Below are 26237 nucleotides of genomic sequence, written 5' to 3'. Positions count from 1 at the left end.
ACTTGGCAAGTAAATGTGATGCTTCATTGCAGCTTTTGTTGACATGTTGCACAGCATAGGTAAGGAATCGTGTCATCAAGTCCCTAGCCTCTCTAACAACATTTCCAAATGTAGCCTTTGAATACTCTTGTTTATTGAATTCTTTGAAAACCAACAACGAATCACTTTCAATCACAAGATGATTAATCCCAAGATGAAGGCCTTGGAGAATAGCTAATGCCTCAACCTCCACAGTAGTCATATCAACATGTTCTTTTTTTTAGCAGACATAATCACTTTTCCCTTAGAATCTTTTAAAATTGCTCATATACCTACCACAGAACCATTAGAAGAAAAGGCTCCATCTACATTGAGTTTAAAGGCTCCAAGAGGTGGGAATTCCCATCTACAATAATGTCTTATAACATAAATAGGTTTGCACTTGACTTCCTTAAATGACTTCTTCATTGCTAAAGCATTACCCACTATAGTCTCTGTACTCACTTTCCTCTCCTCGAAAATCTTTATGTTTCTTCTATACCAGCAGCTCCAACATATGAGGAAAAACAATTCAAACATTTCAGACCTCCTATTCTGTTGCAGCCTTAGAGCCACATCAAGAAAAAGTTCATCTTCTCTTATATTGATCATTGATGGGAAGTAATGAGACCAGACCTCTTTAATAGAAGGGCAGGAACAAAGCGCATGGAGGATATCTTCCCTTGCAGCATCACAAAAAACACATCATTCCTCTTCTACCACATTTTTCTTCCTGAGATTATACTTTGTTGGCAAAATCCATTCGGAAGCTTTCCAAGCAAATATTCTCACTTTAGATTGAAGTTTCATATTCCAAATAGCTTTCCATAGTTTTCTCATCAATGTAGCATTCAAAGATTCCGCACACTGCCTATTAGGACTTATGGTTTTTAACATCCTATAGGCACTTTTGACAGTATAATGACCATTTGCTTCTTAAGTCTAACATAATAGATCAGTTCTATCCTGACTGAGCACAATCTTTGTAATCTTTGTAATCATTCATTACGGGATTAAAGATAAAGATTAGCCCCTCTTTCATCTGTAAATGGTCAGTATCATAAAAAAGAGCTAGTTTGGCTTGCTAATGAGCTACCTCATTGGCTTCTTTATATGTAAATTGGACTCTCAATTGTGGTCTTCCAATTGGTAATCTTCTATTATCATCAATTAACTTTCCATGCCAAGTCCAGTTCTCTTCTCCATTGTTGTTTGCTTCTATAACAGCTTGAGCATCTCTTTCAAATACTACCCTTGTAAAACTTAGCTCTAAACAAAATTCCATAACCCTTCTCAGTGCAAGAGCTTCAAGTATAATGGGTTGCAGCATAAACTTCATACTTCCACATAAAGAAGCTAATATCTATCCCTCCGAATCTCTCACAATAACTCCAAGCCCAACTCTCCTTGAACGAGCATTAATAGAAGCATCCCAATGTTCTTCACTCCATTTTCTCATGTTTTTTCCAATCTAATCAATTCCTTCGTATTTCCCTAATGAGTTTTGCTATTCCTTTTGGTTGATCTGAGCTTGTTTGAATTCCTCTAGCCCTTTAGTATCTTGAATTAAATTTTTTGGACATTCAAACTGATTTTTAAAGATAAAAGCATTTCTTCGGATCCACATCCTTCTCATTATTGTCGCCACCAACTCTAACTCTTCGTATTAAAGCTTCACTATCAATTTTTTCCACAACTCCAGAAAGTCTTCCTTTGATCTCGATTGTTTGTGTACAGGACGACTGAATTTGCCAACACATCATTACATGCTGGAAAACTCCATAGAGAATGGAATTGATTCCTCATCTAGTTCACAGATTAGACAAAGGGGAGTATCTATTATCTTCCTCCTTATAAGGCTTTTTCTAGTTGGCAATATATCATGACCTACTTTTCAAACAAAATGTTTTAGATTACTGGGACTTTTAAACCACAAATTTGTTGCTAACTTGTTTCTAGTGCAGCCTGTTTTGAAGTTTCTCTTCTCATAACTATCTTTTTGGTATGTTCCAAGTGGTATGCACTTTTAACAGAATAAATCTCATTTTTGTATAATCCTAAATGAATTTATCTTCCACTCCCATTTTGCTAATTGGTATGCAGTAAATCACATCAGCTTCTTCTCTACTGAAAATCTCTTCAACGACAATTTCATCCCATCTTCTTGTTGCATTATGAGTAAGTTCCTCAGCTCTGGAATCTCGATCTAGGATCTTAATAGGTGACTGAACTCTATCTATAGAAGGAATTGGTATCCGTTTATCCCTCCATATCTTAATCTTTTTGCCATTCACCATCCTCCATATCGGTCATTCTTTAAGCAAATCTATTAAGGACCATAAACTTTTCCATATCAAAGATGACCCATGTCCTAGTTTAACATAAAAATATGGTCATGTTTGAAATATTTGTACTTCATAATCTGTGTAACCATAAAAGATTGGTTATTCATAGGGATGTAAACAAAACCCAGAAAACCGGACCGGACCGGTTGTGCCGGTTTTGTACCGGTCCAGTCCGGAACCAGTTTTTATAAATAGGAAACCATTCGGGACCGGTCCAGTTAATATTGGACCGGACTGGTACTGTTTATATATATATATATATTAATATTATATATAATATGTTTTATATTATATATACTTTTTATATAAAATAATATAAATTATAATTATATAGAAGATAATGTTATTATAATTTATAAAATAAATGTTTAATCTTGAACATAAAAATTTAATTCATCATATGCTTTTAATATATAATATTATAAATATATATTATTAATAACATTTTATAATAAGAAGTAAGAACTAAGACAAAAAAAAATACTCAAATAGTCAAATATTATTACTAAATTTTGAAATAATCACTAATACTAAATAGTCAAATATTATGACCTCATACTAAATTCTAATAGTCTAATATTATATTACTAATTTACTATTAATATTATACTTTCAGTCTATGTATAAACTATAATAAACTAATAATAAAGTTTAAACTACTATACTAATTTTAGTAACTAAATCACTACACTAAATAATCACATATAAAATAATCACTATAGTCTATTAATAATATAGTTATAATAATCACTAATATTTATAATCACTATAATTAATACTAATATTTATAATAATACTAAATTACTAATAGTCTAATACTATAGTACTACTCGTAATATACTTTAAGTCTATATAATTATTAATTACATAAAAAATAATCACATATATACTAATAGTCTAATACTAATATTCTAATATAGGCTATAGTTATACTCATACTAATATAGTTATACTAAATCAACAAAACTAATACTAATATATAGCTATACTAATAGTCTAATATTAATACTCTTACTATTATATAGTCTATTACTATTATATAATCTAATATAGTCTAATATTAGTTATATAGCTATAACTAATACTAATATATATACTAATACTAATAGTCTAATATAGACTTATAGACTTATAGTATTAATATTATATTGCATTGTTATATTCTTTAATTTATCATGTATAACTATGTAGTCTATTATATATATATATAGTCTATTATATTAATACAATTTAAATTGTATGACCTAATACTAAATACTAATAATCTAAAACTATATTACTATTACTATTATACTTTAAGTCTATGTATAATACTATAAATTAGTATATAAATCATTATACTAAATAATCATACACAAAATAATGATATAGTAACACTAATACTAAATTAATATACTAATATTATCAATATAGTCTATCAGTAATATAGTTATAATAAAACAAACTCACTATAACAATTAACAAATATTAATATTATTATATGGTAATTATAATCACTATAATGAATACTAATATTTATAATGATACTAATAGTTTAATATAGACTATAGTTATACTCATATTGATATAGTTATACTAAATCACCAATTCATCATAAGGTCCATAACTAATACTAAGATATAACTATACTAATAGTTTACCAATAATACTATTATATTGTCTAATATATTATATAACTATAACTAATACCAATATATATATACTAATACTAATACTAATAGTTTAATATAGACTTATAGTATTAATACTAATAGTTTATTATATATATACTAATATTAATAGTCATTAATAATTATATTATTTAATGTATAACTATATAGCCTATATATAGACTTACAGTATTAATATCATTATATGTAGTAGTAACACTAATACTATAATAGTTTTAGTCATTGTTTTGTATTTAATAATATAATTGTTGTAGTGTTTTTAATTGTCTTATATTTATTTTATTGTACTATTTTTATTTTATTAGACATTTATTTTAACCATTTAAGTGTATTTTTTCTTTATTTTAAGCCTATCCCATTGTAGTGATTGTATTGCCACCACAGCCTAGCGACCCGGCCCGGCCAGCAGCCCAGTTCAAATTAGGTTAAACTAAAGAGTAAAGACTAAAGTAGACTTTTTTTTTCTGCTTCTGCAAATTGCAATCCATGCGGCGTGCCTTACTTCCAGTTTTCTTCTGCGCCGACTCCTCCTCCTCGTCTTCTTCTTCTTCTTTTTTGCTTTGACGCTGGTGGCTGGACCCTGGACGTGCTGGTGCTACAAGACTACATATTGATAGTTGCCGTTGGTACGTTTAACATTTATTTAATCAATTATTTGTAGTTTTGTTACTTTGATGCAAATCGAGGCCTTGGGAAATGGTTACACAGGGTCGCCTAAGAAGCCCCTCAACTGATTTCCAAATTTTCTGTTTAACCAAAATAGCTAGTTAGAGCACTTCATTAGCTCAGAATACTGGTATTAGACTAATCAACTTTTGTACATAATTACGTTGAGGGGCTTGTAGTTAGACTAATCAGAAATCATGTAGTTTTGTACATTTATTTAATCTATTATTTGTAGTTTTGTATATTTATCATTTATGGCCGTGTATGTTAACTGCTAGTTTGCTTGTACATTTTTTTTTAGTTTATTTATTTGATGAATATTATTTTGGTAGTAACCGTAGTATATTCTTGGTTAGTGAAAAAAGAAATCTATTGGAGTTTAACACGATCCGGCAATGTAATATATTTTTTCTTTGTTAGTTTATTTATTTAATGAACATTATTTTGGTAATTTGCTAAATTACTACTTGTACGTGCGTGTGGCTTAAATAATATTAATATGTTTTTTAAATTACTTGGTCTATTAATTTATAAAGTGTTTGATTGCTAAATTGCTTGGTCTATTATTTTATAAAATGTGTGATTGTAATATAATATTAATATTATTTATTGTTGTTACTATAGATGAATCAATCAAATGAAATACCTGCGATGTAAGACCTTTAAAGGAAATGAGTCAAAAGACCATGGAATCAACGGCGACTAATGATCCACTTTCTCCACCCTCCAATGTAAGTAAGCCATCTAGTGGTCCTGGGAGTGGTAGGAAAAGATCTGTAGTTTGGGACTATTTTAAAAAGATTAAAACTGAAGATAATTCAAGACCTAGAGCTGCATGTAATTTTTGCGGGACTACTTATGCTTGTGATCCTAATATAAATGGCACAAAATCAATGTTACAGCACTTGAAAAAAACCTGTAATAAGTCTCCACTTAGGAAAGTGGATAGAAACCAATCTGTATTAGGTTTCCAATCTAGAGAAAGCAGTGGGGGGCTTGTATCTATTGCTTTTAGTGTTGAGACTTGTAGAGCAGCCTTAGCTGAAATGTTGGTTAGATGAGCTTCCTTTTAAATTTGTGGAAGGGGAAGGGTTTAAGAAATTTATGCTTGTTGTGCAACCTAGATGGAATGGGATTTCATCATGTGTAACGGTTGCAAAAGATATTTTTAAATTTTATTTGAGAGAGAAAGACAAGCTGAAAAGTGCTCTTAAGGGGCAGCGCATTTGTCTAACCACGGATACATGGACATCTGTGTAAAATTTTAACTACATGTGTCTCATCGCACATTTTATTGATGAATATTGGAAAATGAACAAAAGAATTATCAGCTTTTGTAAAGTGGAAAACCATAAGGGTGAGACACTGGGAAAAAAAATTGAAATGTATTTGCTTGAATGGGGGAGGCCCAAAATATTTACAATTACACTTGATAATGCAAGTTCAAATAATGGAATAGTTTCGTATATCAAAAGAAAGACATGGAATAAAAAAGATACGATTTTGGAACATGAGTTCTTGCATATGAGATGTTATACTTATATCTTGAACTTAATTATTTAGGAAGGGTTGAAAGAATATGATCAATCAATTGCACGAATTCGAGCGGCTGTGAAGTATGTGAAATCATCTCCACAAAGGTGGAACACATTTAAGCAATGTTGTGATAGTGAGGATATTACTTGTAAAAGTAGTGTATGCTTAGATGTACCAACTCGTTGGAACTCCACTTTTATGATGTTGGATAGGGCTGAAAAGTTTCAAAAAGCATTTCAACGGCTAGAGGATGAAGATTCAGGATATGTTAAGAGCCTTGGGGAGGATGACAGTGATGATGATGATGGTGTTAGTGAGTTGGGTAAAGGAGGGGCATCCAAGTTAGGGCCTCCAACCATGGATGATTGGGATAAGAGTAGGTTGTTTGTAAAATTTCTAAAACTTTTTTACGATGCAACCTTGCGTTTCTCTAGGGCCAATTATGTCCCTTGCAACTGTTTTGCATTTGAGCTTGCGACAATTCATACTGCAATTAATTTGAAGTGTACGGAAGGGCCACATAAATTGAGGACAATGACATTTAATATGAAATCTAAATTTGAGAAGTATTGGAGAAATATTGAAAAAATGAATTTTTTGTTGTATATTGCATTGATTCTTGATCCTCGATATAAAATGCAATGTCTAGATATTCTTTTTGAATGATTATATGAGGATAACACTTCAAAAGTTCTTATGTTGTTAGATTTGGTTAAAGATGCTTTGACTCGTTTATATGATAGTTATTGTGCAAATGAGGAAAGTAATGTTAGGGCACAAGATCAAACTATGAGCCAATCAAGTGAGGGATGTGCTACTACTACAAGTTCAAATCCTGAGGTAGGTGAAGGTGATTTTGGATCAATGGGATCATATATCCGTTTAAAAGTTCACATGTGGTTGGAGTTGAAGAACTCTTTGAAGAGTAAATCTGAATTGGAGAGGTATTTAATTGAAAAATGTGAAAAGAGTAATCCAAAATTTGACTTGTTGAATTGGTGGAAGGTTAACAATATTAGATACCCCGTGCTTTCAAAAGTTGCGCGGGATGTTCTTACAGTTCTGATATCTACAGTGGCTTTTGAGTCGGCTTTTAGTATATCAGGTCGAGTACTTGATCCTTTCTGCAGTAGCCTATCTCCACTTATGGTTAAAGCCCTTATCTGTACACAAAATTGATTTCGCTCATCTTCTGCCCCGTTAAACATTCGCACTTTAATGGATGATGTTGAGGAGTTTGAGAAATTTGATACAGGTATGTAGCATCATTTACCTTTTCTTTAAGTGTTTTTAAAATGTATATCATATTAGTAATTTGTTTTAATTATTATGCTTTATTTTTTTGCTTTTTGTGTAGAGCTTATGGAAGACTTAGGGAGTTCTTCAAGACCTACTTCTTTGGTTAGAGATAATTAAATTTAAGGTAGGACAACTTGTATAACATTTTTCTTAAAGTTTTTTTTATTTATTTATTCAATGTAATTACTAAATTTTTATTGAAATTAGCTGCTTGATTTATTTTAATACAATTGTAAGGTTTTTTGAATGGACTATTGGATTTGGTGGCTACGTGCATAGCTATTATTATTAGTTATTTGTTCTAGTTGTAAGGTTTTTTATTGGATGTTCTTGTAATTCGAACTTCTAATTTAGATTTGTAATTTGGACTTGTAGTTTGTTGGACTTTTGGACTTGTAATTTGTTAGACTTTTTGATTTGTATTTTAGACTTTTGGTATTTGGATTTGTAATTTGTTAGACTTTTGGACTTGTAATTTAGACATTTGGAATTTGAACTTGTAATTTATTGGACTTTTGGACTTATTTTATTTCATAGCAGAATTTTTTTTTTTTTATTGTAGATTTTATTTTTTTGTAGCAGTTTTATTTAAAGGCTTGTAAGCTTAGAACATATTTTTTTTACACTAGATTTCTTATTTCAGTTTTTGTGTTGTAATAGTTTTTTATATAGTAGAATTTTGTTTAGATTGCATATTAACAATTTATAAGGCAGACTTTTTGTAACAGATCTTTTTTACATAGCAGATTTTTTTATAAAGCAGATCTTTTTTACATAGCAGATTTTTAAAACGGAATTTTTAAATCAATTTAAAAAAAAACAGAATGTTTTAATGACAAATTTATATTTTATTAAAACTGGAAAACCGAACCAAACCGGATCGAAAATCGGAATACTAGTTTATAAGGAAAATAGGTACGTAATCAGTTTTGAAAAATACAAAACCGGTACCTACCGGTTCGATCCTAGATTTTGTCCAAAATCGGAACAAACTGGACCAGTTACACCCCTAGTTATCAACATCTTCGAATATTGCTTTGCCAACATTGTTTTATTGAAACATTTTATATCTTGAAAACCTAACCTCCCTTCTCTTTTTTTATTCTCCATCTTTGACCAACTTTTCCACTGAATCTTTTTTTCATTTCGCCTTTGGCCATGCAAGAATGTAGACATCATCAAGGACATCTCTTTGCATAGCTTCCTTGGTAGTTTGAAAACACTCATAGGAAAAATTGAAATTGCTTGGATCACTACCTTGAGAAGTATCTCCTTGCCTGCTTGGAACAGAAAATTATTCTTCTAGTAATTGATCTTTTGTGAAACTCCCTTTTTATGCTCCTAAAAGTATTGTATTTTGATCTACCCACCATTGTAGGCAATCCCAAATACTTTTCATAACTACCACTAGGTGAGACACCAGCAGCTTGAGTAATCTAATTCTTGATTGTTGAGCCAAGTTGGAGCCAAAAAAGACGGACGTTTTCTACTTGTTTAAACATTGACCAGAAGCTTCTCGATACTTATCCAATAATTGTTGGATTTTTTTTTTCTATTAAGTCAAGCTAGCCATGCATAATATTACACAGTCATCTACAAAAAGTAGATGATTTATCCTTGTACCTCCCTTTACTACTGCCACCCCCTTTATATCACCTCTTCTATCAGATAGATCTAACAGAGACTTGAAACCTTCAGCACACAATAAGAATAGACAAAAAGATAGAGGATCTTCTTGTCTGATGCCTCTTGGTGGTAGTATGTTTTCCCTGGCTATTAATTTAAAAGAATAGAATATGAGCCTATAGTAACACAATCCATTATCAGTGCTACCCATTTGTCTCCAAATCGTAATTTTTCATCACAACTTTCAAATAAGACCATTCTATTCTATTGTAGGCTTTTGACATATCTAACTTGAGAGCCATGTTTCTTGTTTTTCTCTTCTGTTTGGTTTTCATAGAGTGTAGAACTTCATAGGTCACTATAACATTATCAATATCAATGATAAATGTACTAGGGATAAAAGCACTCTGGTTGCTGGAGATGAGAACTGTGAGCACTTTCTTTAATATGTTAGCTCACTCTTTGGAAATGATTTTATACATTACATTACACAAGCTGATGGGTCTAAATTCACTTATAAGATTGAGATTTTTTACTTTGGAAATTAAGGAAATGTAAGTAAAGTTTAAAGAATGGTCCTTACTCTCCCATTTTAAGAAACTTAGAGTTGCATTACATTCCTCATCTCCTACTATATTCTAATAGGATTGGAAGAAGCATGCTCCATGTGATGCCCCATTCCTCGGTAAAAGACCTGGCCAGAATTCATGGTGCCAAGGGTGCCAGCTAGTTGGCAACACATGAGGTTCAATCGGGTCATGCATGCAACTTTCACATAAAAATGCATGTGTAAGGAAGTAGATATTAAATCGCAGCGGCAAAGAAATAGAGGTTAAATTTGAAGGCACATTGTACCGGAAGTCTAATCCAATAGAATTTTCCCTCAATAATCATGAGTTACTATATTTTTGCAAATAAATACACATGTTCAAATACTAGGTTCATACACCCAAAATGGGGCACACCGAACACATATTGTCGCCAGATTGGTAGATATGTAAAACTCCAAAAAAAAAAAAACTTGAACAAATTCTACAACGGACGCAGGCTCCCGAGCCTATAACTCGGGCAAGGTTGGCTCTTCCTCTTCAGGTATCACTCCTGGATCTATTTCTACATCAAAGTTTATAATTCCGACATTGAAATCATAGATAGGTTAGGCAACTATGATAAAACCTCTAATGAGAGACAATGCTTGTGTAATGTACAATTTCATGTAAAATAAATAAATGAATACATATATTAGTGCATGGCAAGGAATCATCCCCTCAGGCAAGAATACATGTATTCGTAAAAAAGGTAAGGAATCATCCTCTCAATAAAATGCAAATATTTAAGCATGGCGATGAATCACCCCTTAAGGAATTACTCTTTGTGCAAAACTCAATACATATATATATATATATATGTATGTATGTATATGTCGTTGAGGCATGGAATCATCCTCTTTTCAGGCACGTTCTTACATAGATATTTTTCACAGACATTTGTCACCTAAAATGTTGATAGGAGAAGTTACTTCACCATTCGAAATCCGAGAATCACTCCCACCCAACTAACATGCAAGCCGACTCACTAGTCCTATATAGGTTGATATTCATATAGAGTTTCACATAGAGATATACATGTTGCATTAGCCAACAAACTCGAAGACACCACATGTGATACACTTGGGGTATTCTCATTCTTGTCAATTAGGTAAGGCTAGCATGATTCAGTTCCACTGCAATCAACACAGGGACTTTCTTTACCCATATGAAGCTCATGGAAACGCAGCGCATGAATGCTTTTGAGACTCTCTCAACCTGTCCATGATGATTGACATACAATAAGGTTACACACACCCGGATACTCGGATATCACTCAATTAACCCGAAAACAGTCATATTCAAGATCATGGAAAATACGAAGTAAACAAACTCATAAACATAATGGTGAAAACATTTCTTTATTAATGATTAGAATGTGGGAGATTACAGAGTATGCATATGACACTCCCTACATTTCCTAACCCTGTCTTAGAAGCTAACTTAACACACTGCCTTAGAAATATGGAGGTGGCACTATTCTACTCCTCTCTTTGTCTTATTTGAAGTCCCTTACTTCCTCCAAAGAATCTGACTCTAAGGGCACTCAGGTGTTACAATCTCAAAAGTGAGATCTTGGCTTTTACCTTAAGCCTTTTATAACATGGGTTCATCATTTGTCCTTCTAATATTCTTTTGAATCTAGATGTACTTGGATGAGAGTCCTTTAGTCTCGATCGTCCCATTCAGTCACTCTTAGAGAAAAGTCTCCCACATGGCATTAGACCATATTTTTGGGTCCAAACCAAAGTTTTAAAATTCGTTCCATTCCGGCCGGAATGGCCGGAATTTTTCGTGCCGGAACAGTGACCGGAATGGGATAGGTATCTGTTCCGTTCCGGGTCAAATTCCGGCCATTCCGGTCAAATTCCGGCCGTTCCGGTCAATTCCGGACGGAATTTCGGTATTCCGGCCGGAATAGTAATTCCGGTCCGGAAAAAAAAAAAAAAAAAAAAAAAAAAAAAAAACTTTTAAATAAGTTAAAAAATAATGAATAAAATTGTACATTAAGAATTCAAATACCCCTTTCCGTGCATTAGAAGTATTGTTACTTTTAATAATTTTTCTATTCTTTAATTTTTTTCCTTTATTTTTGTGTCTTAACTCAAGTTTGTGAATTTTTTCAATATATATTCATTTTATAAATCTTTAATTCTTCTATATATATACACATATATATATCACACTTACATATATGTATTTATTTTATTAATTGTTAGTTTATATATACATATAAATATTTATATATAATATATAATTAATCCCGAAACGGTACACCGAAACGTACCGGTACCGAAATATTCCGTTCCAGTGGCTCAACCGGAATGGTCTCCGGAACGGATTTCAAAACTTTGGTCCAAACGGTTTGGTCTACAATACCTTAGCCTTTTCCCTATAGACTTACTCTAGCTGTGACCTTTCAACTGAAGTGTGGGCTTCTGTGTACAACATTGCCAACTTTTGAGCATTTTCGTGTTGTTTCGAAAAGCTCCTATTTTTGTCCCACTCCTTCCTCGACCATTTAGCACCTTGGATGTGTAACTCTCTTTCTCGCCCAAGCTACCAACCGCTTTAGCTCCTTATTCTTGCCTTCATGTGTTAGGTGGCTTTTCTAGCTCTCCTACCATAAAGTGAAGAGTCTTTTATCACCTTGATCAATCAGGCTTTCGACATAGTTTTCGCTCACCCATATGTTGGATTCATTTTACTCTACAGCACTCATGGCTATTTTTCACTAAACCAATGAAATGTTTATCATCTTTTCCTTCCACTCACACTCGATTCGTAGTCTATCTAGTTGCGCTGGCACCTTCCTCACACTCCATAACCATTTGGGCTTGGGGACTTTAATGGTGCCTTTTGATGAAGATCCTTCTCTACGTCAGCTCTTATGAATTCCTTTTGGAGTTTTGTATTTGTTTCTTTTGTCACTCGAGGCTCAACTGGTGTCAAGCAGCCTTTTATTGCCTCATTTGATGAATAAGAAGATTTGAGAATGTCTTTATAATGCTTGAGGAAGGCCCTTCAATCTCATTTTCTCCTTCAACATCCTACCTTGGCAGTCAGTGATTTTTTGTATCTAGTTCTTTTTTCTTCTCTGGTTTGCACATACATGAAAATATTTTGTATTTTTATCATCAATTTGGTACCAATTTCTTTTAGCTCTTTGTCTCCATTTGATGTCTTCTTGTTCCAGTAATATACCCAACTCTTCTTGTAAACTTTTGATTGCTACAACATTGTGGTTTCCTTCTTTCTCTTGAATATTTTTTAGCCTTTATGTTTCGATCACTATATTCTTTTCACTATCTCAAAAATTTTGGCAACTCCATCGAACCAAAGCGCTGCTATAGAACTTTAAATTTTCTTGTTCTCTCCTTAAAGGTATTGGATTAATTTCATTCTTCGACCATTCTATTATTATGATCAGCTTACATTCTTCATCTTTTTCCCAACTAGCTTCATATCAGAACACCTATTTTCTATCTTTATCTTAGTTTATTCTCATTAGTAGCCAACAATAAAGGAGTGTGATATGAACTTCTTGCAACCAGTACTTCAATATTAGCATCTTTATTAAGTTCTGACCATTGAGGGTTTACAACAACCCTAACTACTCTTTCTTTTGTGAAATAGTCATATTCATGCTTATTGCTCCACGTAAATTTATCACTCATCCACCCCAAGTCTTATAGGTTATTAATTTCCAAAGCCTTCCTAAAATCTTCAATTTGGCTTTATGCCCTTTGTCTACCCCCACTCTTCTCAGTTTGCAACAAAATCTCATTGTAATCCCCTATTACACACCAAAGTTTAGAGAAAGACAACAGTGCCACCTCTCCTCTCTTTTCTCTTACTGGTTTTAGGATCTCTATAAATACCCAGGAGAGTCCTCTTAGTATTATTTTCATCATTAGTGATTAGAGTATTAATGTGTCTCTAAGAGAAATTCATTATTTCAACTTCAACTTCCAATCCCTATAACATTGTCAATCCCCTTCTTCTACCCATCAGTTCTACCATGAAACAACTTGCAAAACCCAGTCTTTTCCTTAAACTTTCAAACTTATTTGACTTTAGTTTTGTCTCGATGAGAAAAACTAATTTTGGTTGCTTATCCCTCACCAGAAGGCAAAGGTCTGCTTATCCCTAATCGGTTCTTTCATTTTTCAAAACCCCTCCAAAGAACACTCATATTATCAATCAAGTTACATTTATTTTAAACAAGACTAAGTATTTAAACATCATTACTACCGTGTTCTTTATCCCTCCTTTCCCAACTTCCTTTGGCCGATATCTTTCTTCCATTGTTGTTACCTGTTTTTCCATGACTACCTTGAACTAAGATTTTTGCCTTATTCAGATTACACAAAGAATAGGGCCTTTTAGTAATTTGGTCAATGGGCCCATATCCATCTTTATCACACCCACTATCTTGGTTCGTCACTTTACTAATATATTGTGCTTGCTGCTCTTCTCCACGCAGTAACATTATAACTTCTCTTTCATTTATTTGAGATTCTGCTCTTATCTTGGCGGCTGACATCTTCTCCATGATTCCATTAGGAGTAAATTCTTCAATTTTGATATCACACGTTACCACAAATTGCACTCTACATGTGTTTCTTCCTTCTCAACCTTCAAATCGTCATTATTCTCGCCCCTTCTTAAGCTCTCTCCTAAAGTCGTTTTAATTGTCGCCTCACCAGCCACCGAAGAAATAATTGTCTTTTGAAGAAAAAACCTTTCATGCCTTTTCGTTTGATAAATTTGCTCGTTTCCTCCTGATGATTCTTGCTCAGGATCCCTTTGTAGTTATGAGTTCCTCCTGTGTGAATTGAGGTTTGCTCAGAGCCATGAACCAAATTGGCTTTTAGTCATGTTATTCTACTTCCTTTGATTCTCAATACTGCTACAACCCCACCTCCCATGGACTATCTGGCCAGACTTGAAGCACATCCATGGCAGTTTTTCATATTGCAAAGGCATCCAAATCCTTTGTCTCTGCAAGTTAAACGTTCTACCTCGCATGATCATTTTCCTCTAATCAATCGCAATCTTAACATGTACGTAACTACCCCATCCTCCTGGACATCCACTTCTTTTAATAAACCAATTGTCTCCCCAATTTGTTTTCCAGCGTCTAGAATCTTGCAAGCTAGTGGAAGATGATGCCATTGAATCTAGAAAGTCTCAAAATCGTAGCTCATCGGATGTGGTTGAGTAAACCCATCAAATGGTTGTAGAACGAACAAATTATTGTCGAACAACCATGGCTTTCCTTCCAACACTCTTTGTTTATCTGCTTGGTTTGCAAACGTTATGACTAACATGTTTGGGTAGATTTCCCGGAAAAAGAAAGGTTTCCCCACTTTCCAAGTTTTCTCCATAGTTGAGCTGACTATCTCCTTTCTAATGGGACGTTCTAAGCAAAGTTCTCCCACCAAACCACAATCTCGCTTTCCAGTCACCCAAGTTCCCTAAATCAAGGTCAGTTGATAAAGTCTACTCATCTGCTAGCCTTAGTTGATCTCATATATCTGCTAAGTCTTTAATCATTCTCCTCCTCATATCAAAAGATTGACTAAGGGATCAGTCTTCCAATCTCATTGCAACAGTAAGACGTGAGTGACTAAAGGCTCCACCTCTTCTTTCTCTTAGTGAGACAATAGAGAGGAAAGTAGCTCAGTTTATTTGTTAAATGAGTTGATGGTGAATATAAAATTATAATTGAACATTAAATGATGTAATTCGTAGAAGACTCAATTTTGGACTCATATGTGTTTGAACAAACCTATATAACTCAGATTGTTGTTGTAGTAAAAGATAAAATTTTATAATGAGAATACTTTTTAATTATTTAAAACATTCTTGACAAAACCATGTTGTTAATGAGATAAGCATTTAGATTCATTAATGTTGTTTGAATTCGGCTTGAGTTTGACTAAAAATAAACAAACAACTCAACCCGAACTCAATTTTTTTTTTTTTTTAAAATTTTGAATCTTATATTTTGATTAATAAAAAACTTTTTAATTTTATAAAAAAAAAATGTAACCAGTTAACTATTCAACCAAATAGTTTTAATCAAAAAATTCTTATAGTATTAGTTTTTATGAAATAAATTAACTTGTAGCTATAAATTTAAAAAATAATGCACAATGTAAATGTAATAAACTAAACTATTAAATATATATAGATAATATAATAGATCAAAATTTCGAGTTGTATGATATATTATTAGAAACATTATTCTATACACACTTTGGGAACATAACAAAGATATTAAAAGTAAATTATAAATAAATTAATAATATATAATTAAGTATATAAAATATAACTAACATGTAATAAATATAACACATACATATATATTTATACATATTATGAGTTTCAAAACGAGATCAAACGAGTCAAGTCGAAATTATACAAGTTTTGTTTATGAATTTAAATCGAATTGAACTAAGTTTATACGAATTTTGCTTGTTTAATATTTAAAATTATATTAATATTTACAAATATCTCATTTCTTAAATGAACCGAATATATACAAACTGAGCTCGAGTTGTTCACCATATGCTCTAGCAGTATTAGTCATAACTAATACATTTATACAAGTACTAACCTAGGATGGAGAGAGGCCGGGATTCAAATCTTCTAAAGTTTTTCTTAAATCTCAAATTTTAAAATAGAAAATATATACTTAAATATATATATTTTTTAAATCGACTAAAGTAATTATAAATATCGTAAAACTCCTTCACATATTTACTTTTCTACTACTTGGAAAATATCTTGATTTACTAAAAATAAAAAAATAATAATTAAAAAAAAAAAAATCCACTCCCCAATCCCCAGTTCTCTAGCTAACACGGCCGTAGAAGGACCCATAGCGGTACCTGGTCTCTCTACCATTCTACTATAAAAAACCAGTCTCCCGCGAACCCACCATACTGAAACCGGAAGTGGAGTCTTCGGCTGCTTTTGTGTTTTCTTCTATATATCCAACGTCGAATTGTGGCCATCCATGTTTCAAAATCTGTTAAGGTTGTTTTGTTTTGTGCTTGCTCCTCTCTATTTTCTGTGTGTTTGCTTATTTTTCACCATTAACGAGACCGACGACGTTGCTACTAAAAATGTACAGCATCTGAGTCCACGAGCTGCCACTGTGTTCAATAGAAAGCCGTCAACGCCGAAAGCTGAGTACATCTGGAATATCATGGCTGAATCAGGTCAAGATTGTTCTTTCGACAAACCCAGATTTGTGGTCAACAAGGTTTTGGCCAGAGCTCAACAAGAGAGTGCTGGTGGTATTTTTAGGAGATGCATTGGAAGGTATTCTTGCATTTTTTTGGCTTCTCTTTCCTTTTTCATGGAGTCTTCATGCGGGCATTAATTCTTTGGAGTAACTATTCAATGTTGGCTGAGCTTTTGTCATCTGGTATTGATTACTTTGTGGGTTCTTTTTGTTGGGGGCATTTGATTCTCAGAAGCGAATTGAAGTTTTTGGACCCTTTTCTGATGTTCGTTGATTTTTCGCGTACGCACGATTCCAATCTTATTCTATTCAGTTCTAAACTTGTCTTTGATCAGTGCAGTTGGTATTAGCGTTGTGTGCTGGTAACTACTTTTAACTGTTTGATGTTGCAGTGACTCCTCCATCTGGATTTCCTGATCATCCACACAGAGGTTCTGCATTCAAACCAACGAATCTGATCATCGTTGATCATCCAAATGAACACGTATATTTTCATCTTTCATATCTATCTATTTTGCAGGTTTTGAGACTGTCACATACATGTTGCAGGTATACTTCTCTCAAAGCTATTCAATAACTTGCACAAAATTGTGGCTGAACAGTTGAGAAAATAAAGTTTGGTTTTTTGTGATTATAGGGAGGCCTTATTCATCAAGACTTTGCAGGAAATAAGGGAACAATTCGAACCGGCGATGTTCAGGTAAGGGATATTATTTGCAATCAATTATCTTTTGTAAAACTAGAACAAATTTTGGCCAAACTTTTATCTTATGACACTTGCCTTTGTTTGCAGTGGATGACGGCTGGTAGAGGAATTATTCACTCTGAAATGCCTGCAGGTGAAGGACCTTCAAAGGGCTTCCAGCTTTGGATCAATTTAGCTTCCAAAGACAAAATGTAAGAACTCTCTTTCCATTAACAGTCAGTTATGAATAAATCTTCTGCAGGCTCATTACCCACAATTGCCATCTTATACACAAATGTGTGTATAAAATTGTACTCTAAAGTCATTCAAAATACTTATACCCATGTGTAAAGGATTTTAATCACTCCATGATATCTGATTTCTGTGCCAGAGAGTGTATGAATTCTGCTAATTTCTCTTGAGTCTTAAATTGGAAATTACCCCAGTTTAACATATATCCCAGGCATAACTGCAATTGATAAATGTGATCTGCCTTGAATAACAGTTGACTACTGAATACTTCACTAACTTGGGAGTTTCCTAAACAAATCTGACTGCTTAATTTTCAGGACTGAACCAAGTTATCAAGAACTTTTAGCCGATCAGATAAAAAGGGTAGAGGAAGATGGGGTCGAGGTCCGAGTTATAGCAGGAGAATCAATGGGAGTCCAATCTTCGGTTTACACCCGAACTCCAACAATGTATCTGGATTTCACATTAAACCCCGGAGCTCAAGTGCATCAGAAAATCCCAGAATCATGGAATTCATTTGTGTACATAATTGAAGGGGAAGGGGTCTTTGGCTCCTCAAACTCATCACCTGTGGCAGCTCACAATCTCCTGGTTCTGGGTCCTGGAGATGGTGTAAGTGTGTGGAACAGGTCCTCAAAGAAACTGAGGTTTGTGCTGATTGGAGGGCAGCCGCTTAATGAACCTGTGGCCCAGTACGGTCCTTTTGTGATGAACACACAAGCTGAAATCAGCAGGGCTATTGAAGACTACCAATATTTCAAAAATGGGTTTGAACTGGCCAGGAGCTGGAGATCTCAATAAGATTAAAAGATAGATAATAATTGAATAAATAAAAAATAAGGGTTTTCCCTTCTGTCTTTCATGTTTCCCACCAAGTACCTACCCCCTTCCTTCCACCTACTCAAGCTTTTCTCGTGTGGGAATGGTTCCATCTTCCCCCACCTCTCTTTCTTCCTCTTTTCACTTTCTTTTTCTCCTCTTCCTCCTCTTACCTCCATTGTCATCACAATCTACCTTCTCCCTTTTGGGTGACTATCTTTCAATAAGTGTGGGAATGGTTCTATCTTTGGGTTAACAATTGTAGTTGGGCTTTTGCTCTTGTAATCAGTACAATTCATTTCTTGGGCTTCTTATCAAGGAACCCAAGATAAATTTATTGGCTCTATTTTTGCAATTTTGTTTCTTTTTATTCTTATATAAATTATAATGAATCAATAATTGTTTGGGACTAATTGTTTGGAGTTCTTCACACCATTTTTTTAAGAAAATCTTGATTAGGCTGTAAATAAACAAGAATAATCGACAGAATGCTTGAAATTGGCTCAGTTAATATTCAGTTATAATCTTATATTCACCACAAACTCATTTAATAATATCCTTGAGAGTAAAGATCTCTAAGGCTTAATCACGGGTGAAATTTATGCACCACTAGAAATAATTCTTGCCGAATCCTCCATCTCTCAACCTGATCCACTCTATCAAAAATGGAAAAGGTCTGATAGGTTGGTCAATGGTTGGCTAACACCAACTCTTTAAAAAGAGGTTCTAGGAATTGTTGTAGGTTTAAAAATTGCCTTTGAAGTATGGAATGCTCTCGTTCATGCCTTTGCAAGAGTATCTTCAGATCGAGGTCTTGCTCTTAAGCAAAGACTCACTTCAATCACAAAAGGATCTGATTTCTTAAGTGATTATTTGAGAAAATTCAAGACTATTTGTGATGAGCTTGCAGCTATTGGCAAGCCAGTTTCTGATCACAAAAAGTCTTGGTGGCTCTTCAATGGTCTTGGCAAGGAATGTGAGGTCTTCACAGCCACAATGATGAGGCCTCCTGTCCCTTCCTACTCTGAGGTAGTAACATAACTTGAAAGCTACTCTGACAGGTACAAACTTGATGCCTCACCTGCATCCATGATGTTTTATGGACAAAAGTCTTACAAGAATAAGAAACAGAATGGTACTTTCACTTCCAAGGGACGAGGTTTTGTTCAAGGAAATTCAACTGGGTCTAAAGCACCAAATCAGGGCCAAACTTCAAATAATAACTCTCGTGGTTCCAACAATAGCAAACCTGCACAAAGAGAAGAAATTGTCTGTCAAATCTGTCATAAAAGAAATCACACAGCCTTAAAGTGCTTTGATAGGTTTAATCATTCTTTTACACATGACAATCTTCCTAAAAGTTTTGCATAAGTGAAAAGCTGGAAGAACTAGCAGAAGCTTCTTGGCATCCAGACACTGGAGCCATTGATCACATGATAGCAAATCAAGGTACTTTCCAATCTGTCACTCCCTATACTGGTAATGATGGAATAATGGTTGGAAATGGAAACATCTTGCCTATTGCTCATACTGGTCAGGTTATGCTTGGTTCTATTCAATCTAAAATTCACTTAAACAAAGTTCTTGGGGTATCTGACATTAAGAAAGATTTGCTCTCGATTAGTAGGCTAACTTCAGACTATCCTTTAAAGTTTGAGTGTGATGATCCGTTTTTACGTGTATTTTCACTGAAGGAGTTGTTTTTAATTTAGTTATATATTAGCTCTTTTATTTTGATTTATTGTATTTTAATTGGTTTTATTTTATTTGACGTAGTGTTTAATTTATTTTAGTCGTTTTACGGTTTTTAAAATCGTTTTCGGCGGATCAGTTTTTGGTTTCCAGAGTGAGGATTGGACCTAATTTCTTTTCTTTTCTCTTTTTTTTTTCTTCTTTTTTTTCTTTTTCCTTTTCCCCTTTCTTTCCTTCTTCTTTCTTTCCTTTTCTTCTTTTTTTCTCTTCTCCCGTGTGCGCGCTGCTTCCTTTTCTCCCCTTCCCGTCGCCGCCTGTTGACCAGCCCAGACCGCCGCCGTGTAGTACACCACCCCCACCAAAATCTTCCCCTCCCACCGGTGATCACCCCCACCAATTTTTAGGGTCATCCGACCAGCCATTAGTCGCCACGCACGGCTGGAAGTCACGGCACCAGCCCTCCCTTTTCTCTTTGTTGCTAGTTGCTTTCTCAGCCCAGTACCTTCGCTCGCCGGCGGCGTGGCCTACACCACCCACTCAGTTTTCTTTCCCTTCCACTGGTGAACATCCCCACCAAGTTTCACCTCCATCCGAGCCACCATTAGCCGCCACGAGCTCCTCCAAGCCACATAGTTTTTGAGCTTTTCCGGCGCCGTCGCTCCACCTCCGGCCACCATCTCTTCACAACTTCTTCCTCTACCTCTTGTCGTCCTAACCCACCCAATTTCGGCCTCAATCCGTTGCCCGAGCAGCTCCCACGAGCTCAACTCCGTTCAGCCCCTTTTTGACTTTCCACCTCCACCAACGGCCAAAACTCACTTCCTTTAACTTCATAAACATCTCAAGGCCATTCCCTATCAATTTCGTGTTTTGGTTTGTCCCCGTTCGAAAGTGGGTAATTTATTACCCACGGTCACAGTGTAAAATACATTGTTACGTTGCTTTTCCTCCGTCGTTTGCAACGCCGCAAGCTTTCAAAAAATACCATATAGCACTGTAAGTATTTTCCAAACTCTACTTTTAGATTTAAATATATTTTGCTCTTACAATAATTATTTGTTGGATTAGTTGGTTGATTCCGGATTGAGTCCGAGGAGTTTCGGGGTCGGATGGATTGAGAACGGAGTCTTTGGGCGATGTTGATATTTGTTGGCGATTTTGTGCCTTGATGTTTGCATTGTATAGTGCACGCATGTTCATGTTTAAAAAGGGAAAACCGGGTTTTTTTGTGTAGTGGCATGCATGTACATGTGTTTGAAAAATGAAAGCTGAGCTTGTAAGCGAGAAATCATTTATGGTATATGTAAAAGGTTGGATTGACTGGTTTGAGTCAGAGGCACGTGTAGGGATGGTGGTAAACAGGGACGGTGGTAGAATCCCGCCTGTGATTCCCGCCTACGGTGCTCGCGTAGGGATGGTGGTAAGCAGGGACAGTGGTAGAATCCCGCTTGTGATTCCCGCCTACGGTACATGCGTAGGGACGGTGGTGAGCAGGGATGGTGGTAGAGTCTCACCTGCGATTCCCGCCTACAGTACTCTGATGGTTTGGTTTTGGCCCATTATCGGTGATAATTGCGAGGTTATATTTTTGGCGTGCGTGGAAATATGTGGTTTTTGTGGGACATGTGCATTTGCATTCATCCATGTGTATTGTTGAGTTTATATGTTTTTATCTTATGGCATTTGGGTCTTACTTACCTGCGGCACCATTTTTAGTACCGCAGATTTTGATGAAGAGATCGAGGAGGAGAAGGAGGCTGAGCCCGAGGATGCGGCTCCGCGGAGCCGCAGTTCTGAGTTGAAGTTTATGCTTTGTATTTGGTTTGAAACTATATTTGTAGTTTCTAATATTTTATTATATATGATTTGAATAGCTTTGTATTAAATAAGAAAAATTATGGTACTTAGTTTATGACTTTGCTATTCGCTGCGTGTTTCTTCTTACACATTTGTTGCTTATACACACACTTGGCACTCGTCGTTAGGGTGGTGACCCACGATGTCACCATCCAGACGTCACAGGTGGTATCAGAGGGGTTTGGCTCTGGGTAAAATCACATGTCCCGTAGGTGTAGTACCAGAATGTTTTTTTTTAGTTGTGTTTTAAAATTTATTTTAAGTAAAGTTGCTATTTGACATGTTTTTGCATGCTGGTTTCTTGTTGTTTCTTGTTATGTGGCTTTGGTTTTTGGTTTTTGGTTTTACGTTGTTAGTTTTATTTGTTTTTCTAAAAAGGGGGTTAAAGGTTGTGTTGTGACAGGAAAAATGGTGAGGACAAGAAAATCTACTCAAGGGCCTCGGGACGATACACCGAGAGATGATTCTATAGCTCAAGTAATACGGCAGATGACTGAATTCATGCAGCAGAATTTTAGGCCCCAATAAGGAGGGCCTTGGCCACAACAAGAAGGGCTTTGGCCACAACAAGGAGGCCCTTGGCTACAACAAGAAGGGCCTTGGCAACAAGGAGGACCTTGGCTACAAGGAGGGCCTAGTGGAATGGTGCAAACTAGATGCACATATGAGCGCTTTCTAGCGCATAGAACTCCACCCTTCACGGGAGAAGAGGATCCACTACGGGTTGGAAAGTGGATCAGAGATCTAGAGAAAACCTTTGAAATATGTGGTTGCACTGAGACGCAACAAGTACTCTACGCCAACTATCTGTTGCAAGGCACCGCTCCTAAGTGGTGGGATACCAAGAGAGTAATGCTGGAGTCAGAGTTGGGATCTTTTGCAGCTGTGACTTGGCAGTGATTTAAGAAAGAGTTTAATGATCGCTTCTTTCCCGCTTCTGTAAGGCGGCAAAAAGCAAGAGATTTCTCAAGCTTGGTCCAAGGGAGCATGACCGTGGAACAGTACGCCCGGAGATTTATAGAACTTGGGCGATTTGCTCCCCACCTCATCGCCACGGAGGAGATGCAGGCCGAGCGTTTCCAGGAGGGTCTACGTCCTGATATACGCCAAATGGTGGTCAGCCACCGGATATTCACTTTTCAGGATTTAGTGGATGTGGCCACTCTTGTGGACCGAGAGAATAATTTGAGTATGGGCTCCCCTCTAGGACATAAGAGGAAGAGTTTTTCTGGTGAAGGAAGTAGTTCGGGTTTGCCTCAGAAATTTGTTCAGCAGCCTCGGGAGTGCGTATGGGAGGACGAGTGCCAGTTTGTGGAAGATGTAATAGAGCTCACAGAGGCGAGTGTCGTCTAGGTAGTAACCAATGTTTTGAATACGGTCAGACGGGGCATCTTGCTCGTGAACGCCCTAGTCGAGTTCAAGAAAGCCGTGGAGCTCGTCGTAGTGGTAGAGCTAACCAGAGGCAATTAGCTCGGGCTCGAATGTACGCAGTGACTCCTGGTACAGTTGGATGCGAGGTTACGGAAACTCAGAATGCTGGAGTCATGGCAGGTATGGGTCTAATCTAATCTTTCGTGATGAACGCCTTGTGTGGTTTGTTTCTTTTATATATATATATATATATATTATCGAGGCTTGGAGAGAATGGCATGATCTGGGTGATCTTTTAGGGAAGTAGAATAATTGAGTTCTTTAGTTTCGTGGAGTTTATGAAATGGTCTATAACGTAGTAGGTTGTAAGTTCAACAAATTTCAATGATAGATTTTATGAAGTTTCATTAAAGTTTTAAAGTTTTGGGGCCTTATAGATTTTAGGAAAATAAGTTTATAGTAATTAAGGTTTTAGGTTCGACAAGCTTTAGGGGGGGGGGAAATAATTAAATTTCGAGTTTTAGCTTTCATGATTCGGATGAGTAATTTGGTGGAAATTGGGGCTTTAGATTTTACAAGCTTTTAAGGTGAATGTTTTGGATTAAAGCCACCAATCTTGGAAATTTCAGAAAATGATTTATTACCTACTAATGTTTTAGAATTTGAAAGATTTGGGAGTTGATTTTTCTATTGTGGGATGTAAGTTCTTTGATCTTAGAAGTTCTGGAAGATGATTCTTATTTGATTTAAGGTTTTAGAATTGCAGAGTTGAAGGATTGATTTATAATAAGAATTAAGTTCTTAGTTTTACAGACTTAGTGCTATAGCTTGATCTACTCTAGTGAGTGATTAGTTAGTAACCATTAAAATGGGGTTGATTAGAGTTGAATTATTGATATGAAAATTTTTCTAGAGTAGATTTCTTTGAGCATTGAAGATATTGAGCTAGTTTAGAAAATAATTATTGTTAACTCGAGGTTGTAGTAGCAGATCTTAGGAAATGATTCTATCGATTCGAAAGATGTAGGTCCATCAGGGTGTTAGAAATAATAGACTTTGTGTTGGTATTGAATACGATTGAATTTGAGGCTATATGATCCGTAGACTTTTGGGAATGGATCATTTGTATGTTTGAATGATTTTTGGTGTTGGCTAGGAGTGCATGAGATCAACGAGTAGTAATGGTACGTGTGTATGGATTTCGGACAGTGCTGGTCCTGGTCTCATCTATTTTTGGCTTGGTAGGAGTTGAAGAGGAATCTGTGTGATAATATTAAATTCAAGAGATTTTGGCTTTGAGTTGTTTGGTAAGTTGAACGAAATGTACAGTCGAAGCAGTTTACCCATTGGGATGATGGTTTGTAACAACTGCTATATTTATCTTGAGAATTAATTGCGACTTGAAATCAATGGTAGTTTATAGTGAGTTAGATATTGCAAGAGTAGATGTTATTCAAAATATAAGTAATGAGCTTGAAGTGTGGGATATCGGATAGAAGTTATAGGCGCTCTCGTTGGTTGGCCGGGAAGGACTTGGGCCTTTTGGATATGTTCTTTATCTTTAGAAGAGGCAGGTGTATTTTGGGATGATGTTATGTGTTTTCAATTTAAGGCCTGGAGGTTGATTAGGGCAACGATGGCCCACTGAGGAATGAGTGGAGAATTGTAGTTTTGGAGGTATATTATTTTCTATAGAAATGTGGTAAAGGTTTTCTTGTGATTAGGTGTGGATTGAGCTTGTACTTCATGATGTTAATTTTTTTTGAGGATATAGCCTTTATATATTTTGGTAAGCTATCAGAGTGCGCGCGAAAGCATGATTTTTGGAGATACCTAGATATTCAAATTTTGTATTGATTTTGAGGAATTAGTAGTGATTCGGGGTTTTAATGAGAGATTAATCTTTTGGTCGTGCAAATTTTGTTTATTGATGGTTAACTTTGGAAATAGCTATTAGGTTACCAAAGTTGGAATAGGATGGAAGTTTGGAAAGTAAAGCAGAAACGTCGTTGATATTAATAAGTTATGGTATGAAGATAATAACTGTTGGAATTTGTTGGGAGTTGTTGATGATATGTATTTCTCAAATATGTTCGGAGTTGTATCTTGTATCCTTTTGGCACTGATAGTTGATCTTGCAAATTTCGATGACGAAATTTATTTCAAGGGGGGAGGATGTGATGACCTGTTTTTACGTGTATTTTCACTGAATGAGTTGTTTTTAATTTAATTATATATTAGCTCTTTTATTTTAATTTATTTTATTTTATTTGACGTAGTGTTTAATTTATTTTAGTCATTTTACGGTTTTTAAAATCGTTTTCGGCGGATCAGTTTTTGGTTTCCGGAGTGAGGATTGGACCTCATTTCTTTTCTTTTCTCTTTTTTTTTTTCTTTTTTCTTTTCCCTTTTCCTTCCTTCTTCTTTCTTTCTTTTTCTTCTTCTTTTTATGTTCTCCCGTGCGCGCTGCTTCCTTTTCTCCCCTTCCCGTTACCGCCTGTTGACCAACCCAGACCGTCGCCGTTCGGCCGCCGTGTAGTACACCACCCCCACAAA

The 26237-nt window shown here is 35.2% G+C and overlaps 1 protein-coding gene across 2 annotated transcripts; it reads left to right on the top strand.

Moving 5' to 3' along the window:
* The first annotated feature begins 16632 nt into the window (after positions 1–16632).
* LOC122314892 (pirin-like protein) lies at positions 16633–19116 on the top strand. Of its 2 annotated transcripts, XM_043130543.1 has the most exons (8): positions 16636–16794; positions 16892–17082; positions 17238–17287; positions 17398–17436; positions 17526–17554; positions 17643–17705; positions 17799–17902; positions 18260–19116. In XM_043130543.1, exons 2-8 carry the CDS (start codon positions 16967–16969, stop codon positions 18741–18743), a joined length of 885 nt encoding a protein of 294 aa, XP_042986477.1. In that variant the 5' UTR covers positions 16636–16794; positions 16892–16966; the 3' UTR covers positions 18744–19116. The 2 variants fall into 2 exon arrangements, with proteins under 2 accessions (XP_042986468.1, XP_042986477.1); XM_043130534.1 differs by having other exon boundaries at positions 16633–17082.
* The last annotated feature ends 7121 nt before the right edge of the window (positions 19117–26237 follow it).

This window comes from Carya illinoinensis, chromosome 1, assembly GCF_018687715.1.
Source record: "Carya illinoinensis cultivar Pawnee chromosome 1, C.illinoinensisPawnee_v1, whole genome shotgun sequence".
Classification (NCBI taxonomy): Eukaryota; Viridiplantae; Streptophyta; class Magnoliopsida; order Fagales; family Juglandaceae; genus Carya; species Carya illinoinensis.
Note: the sequence above shows the minus strand (reverse complement) of the source record. Positions and strands in the feature narration are given on the sequence as shown.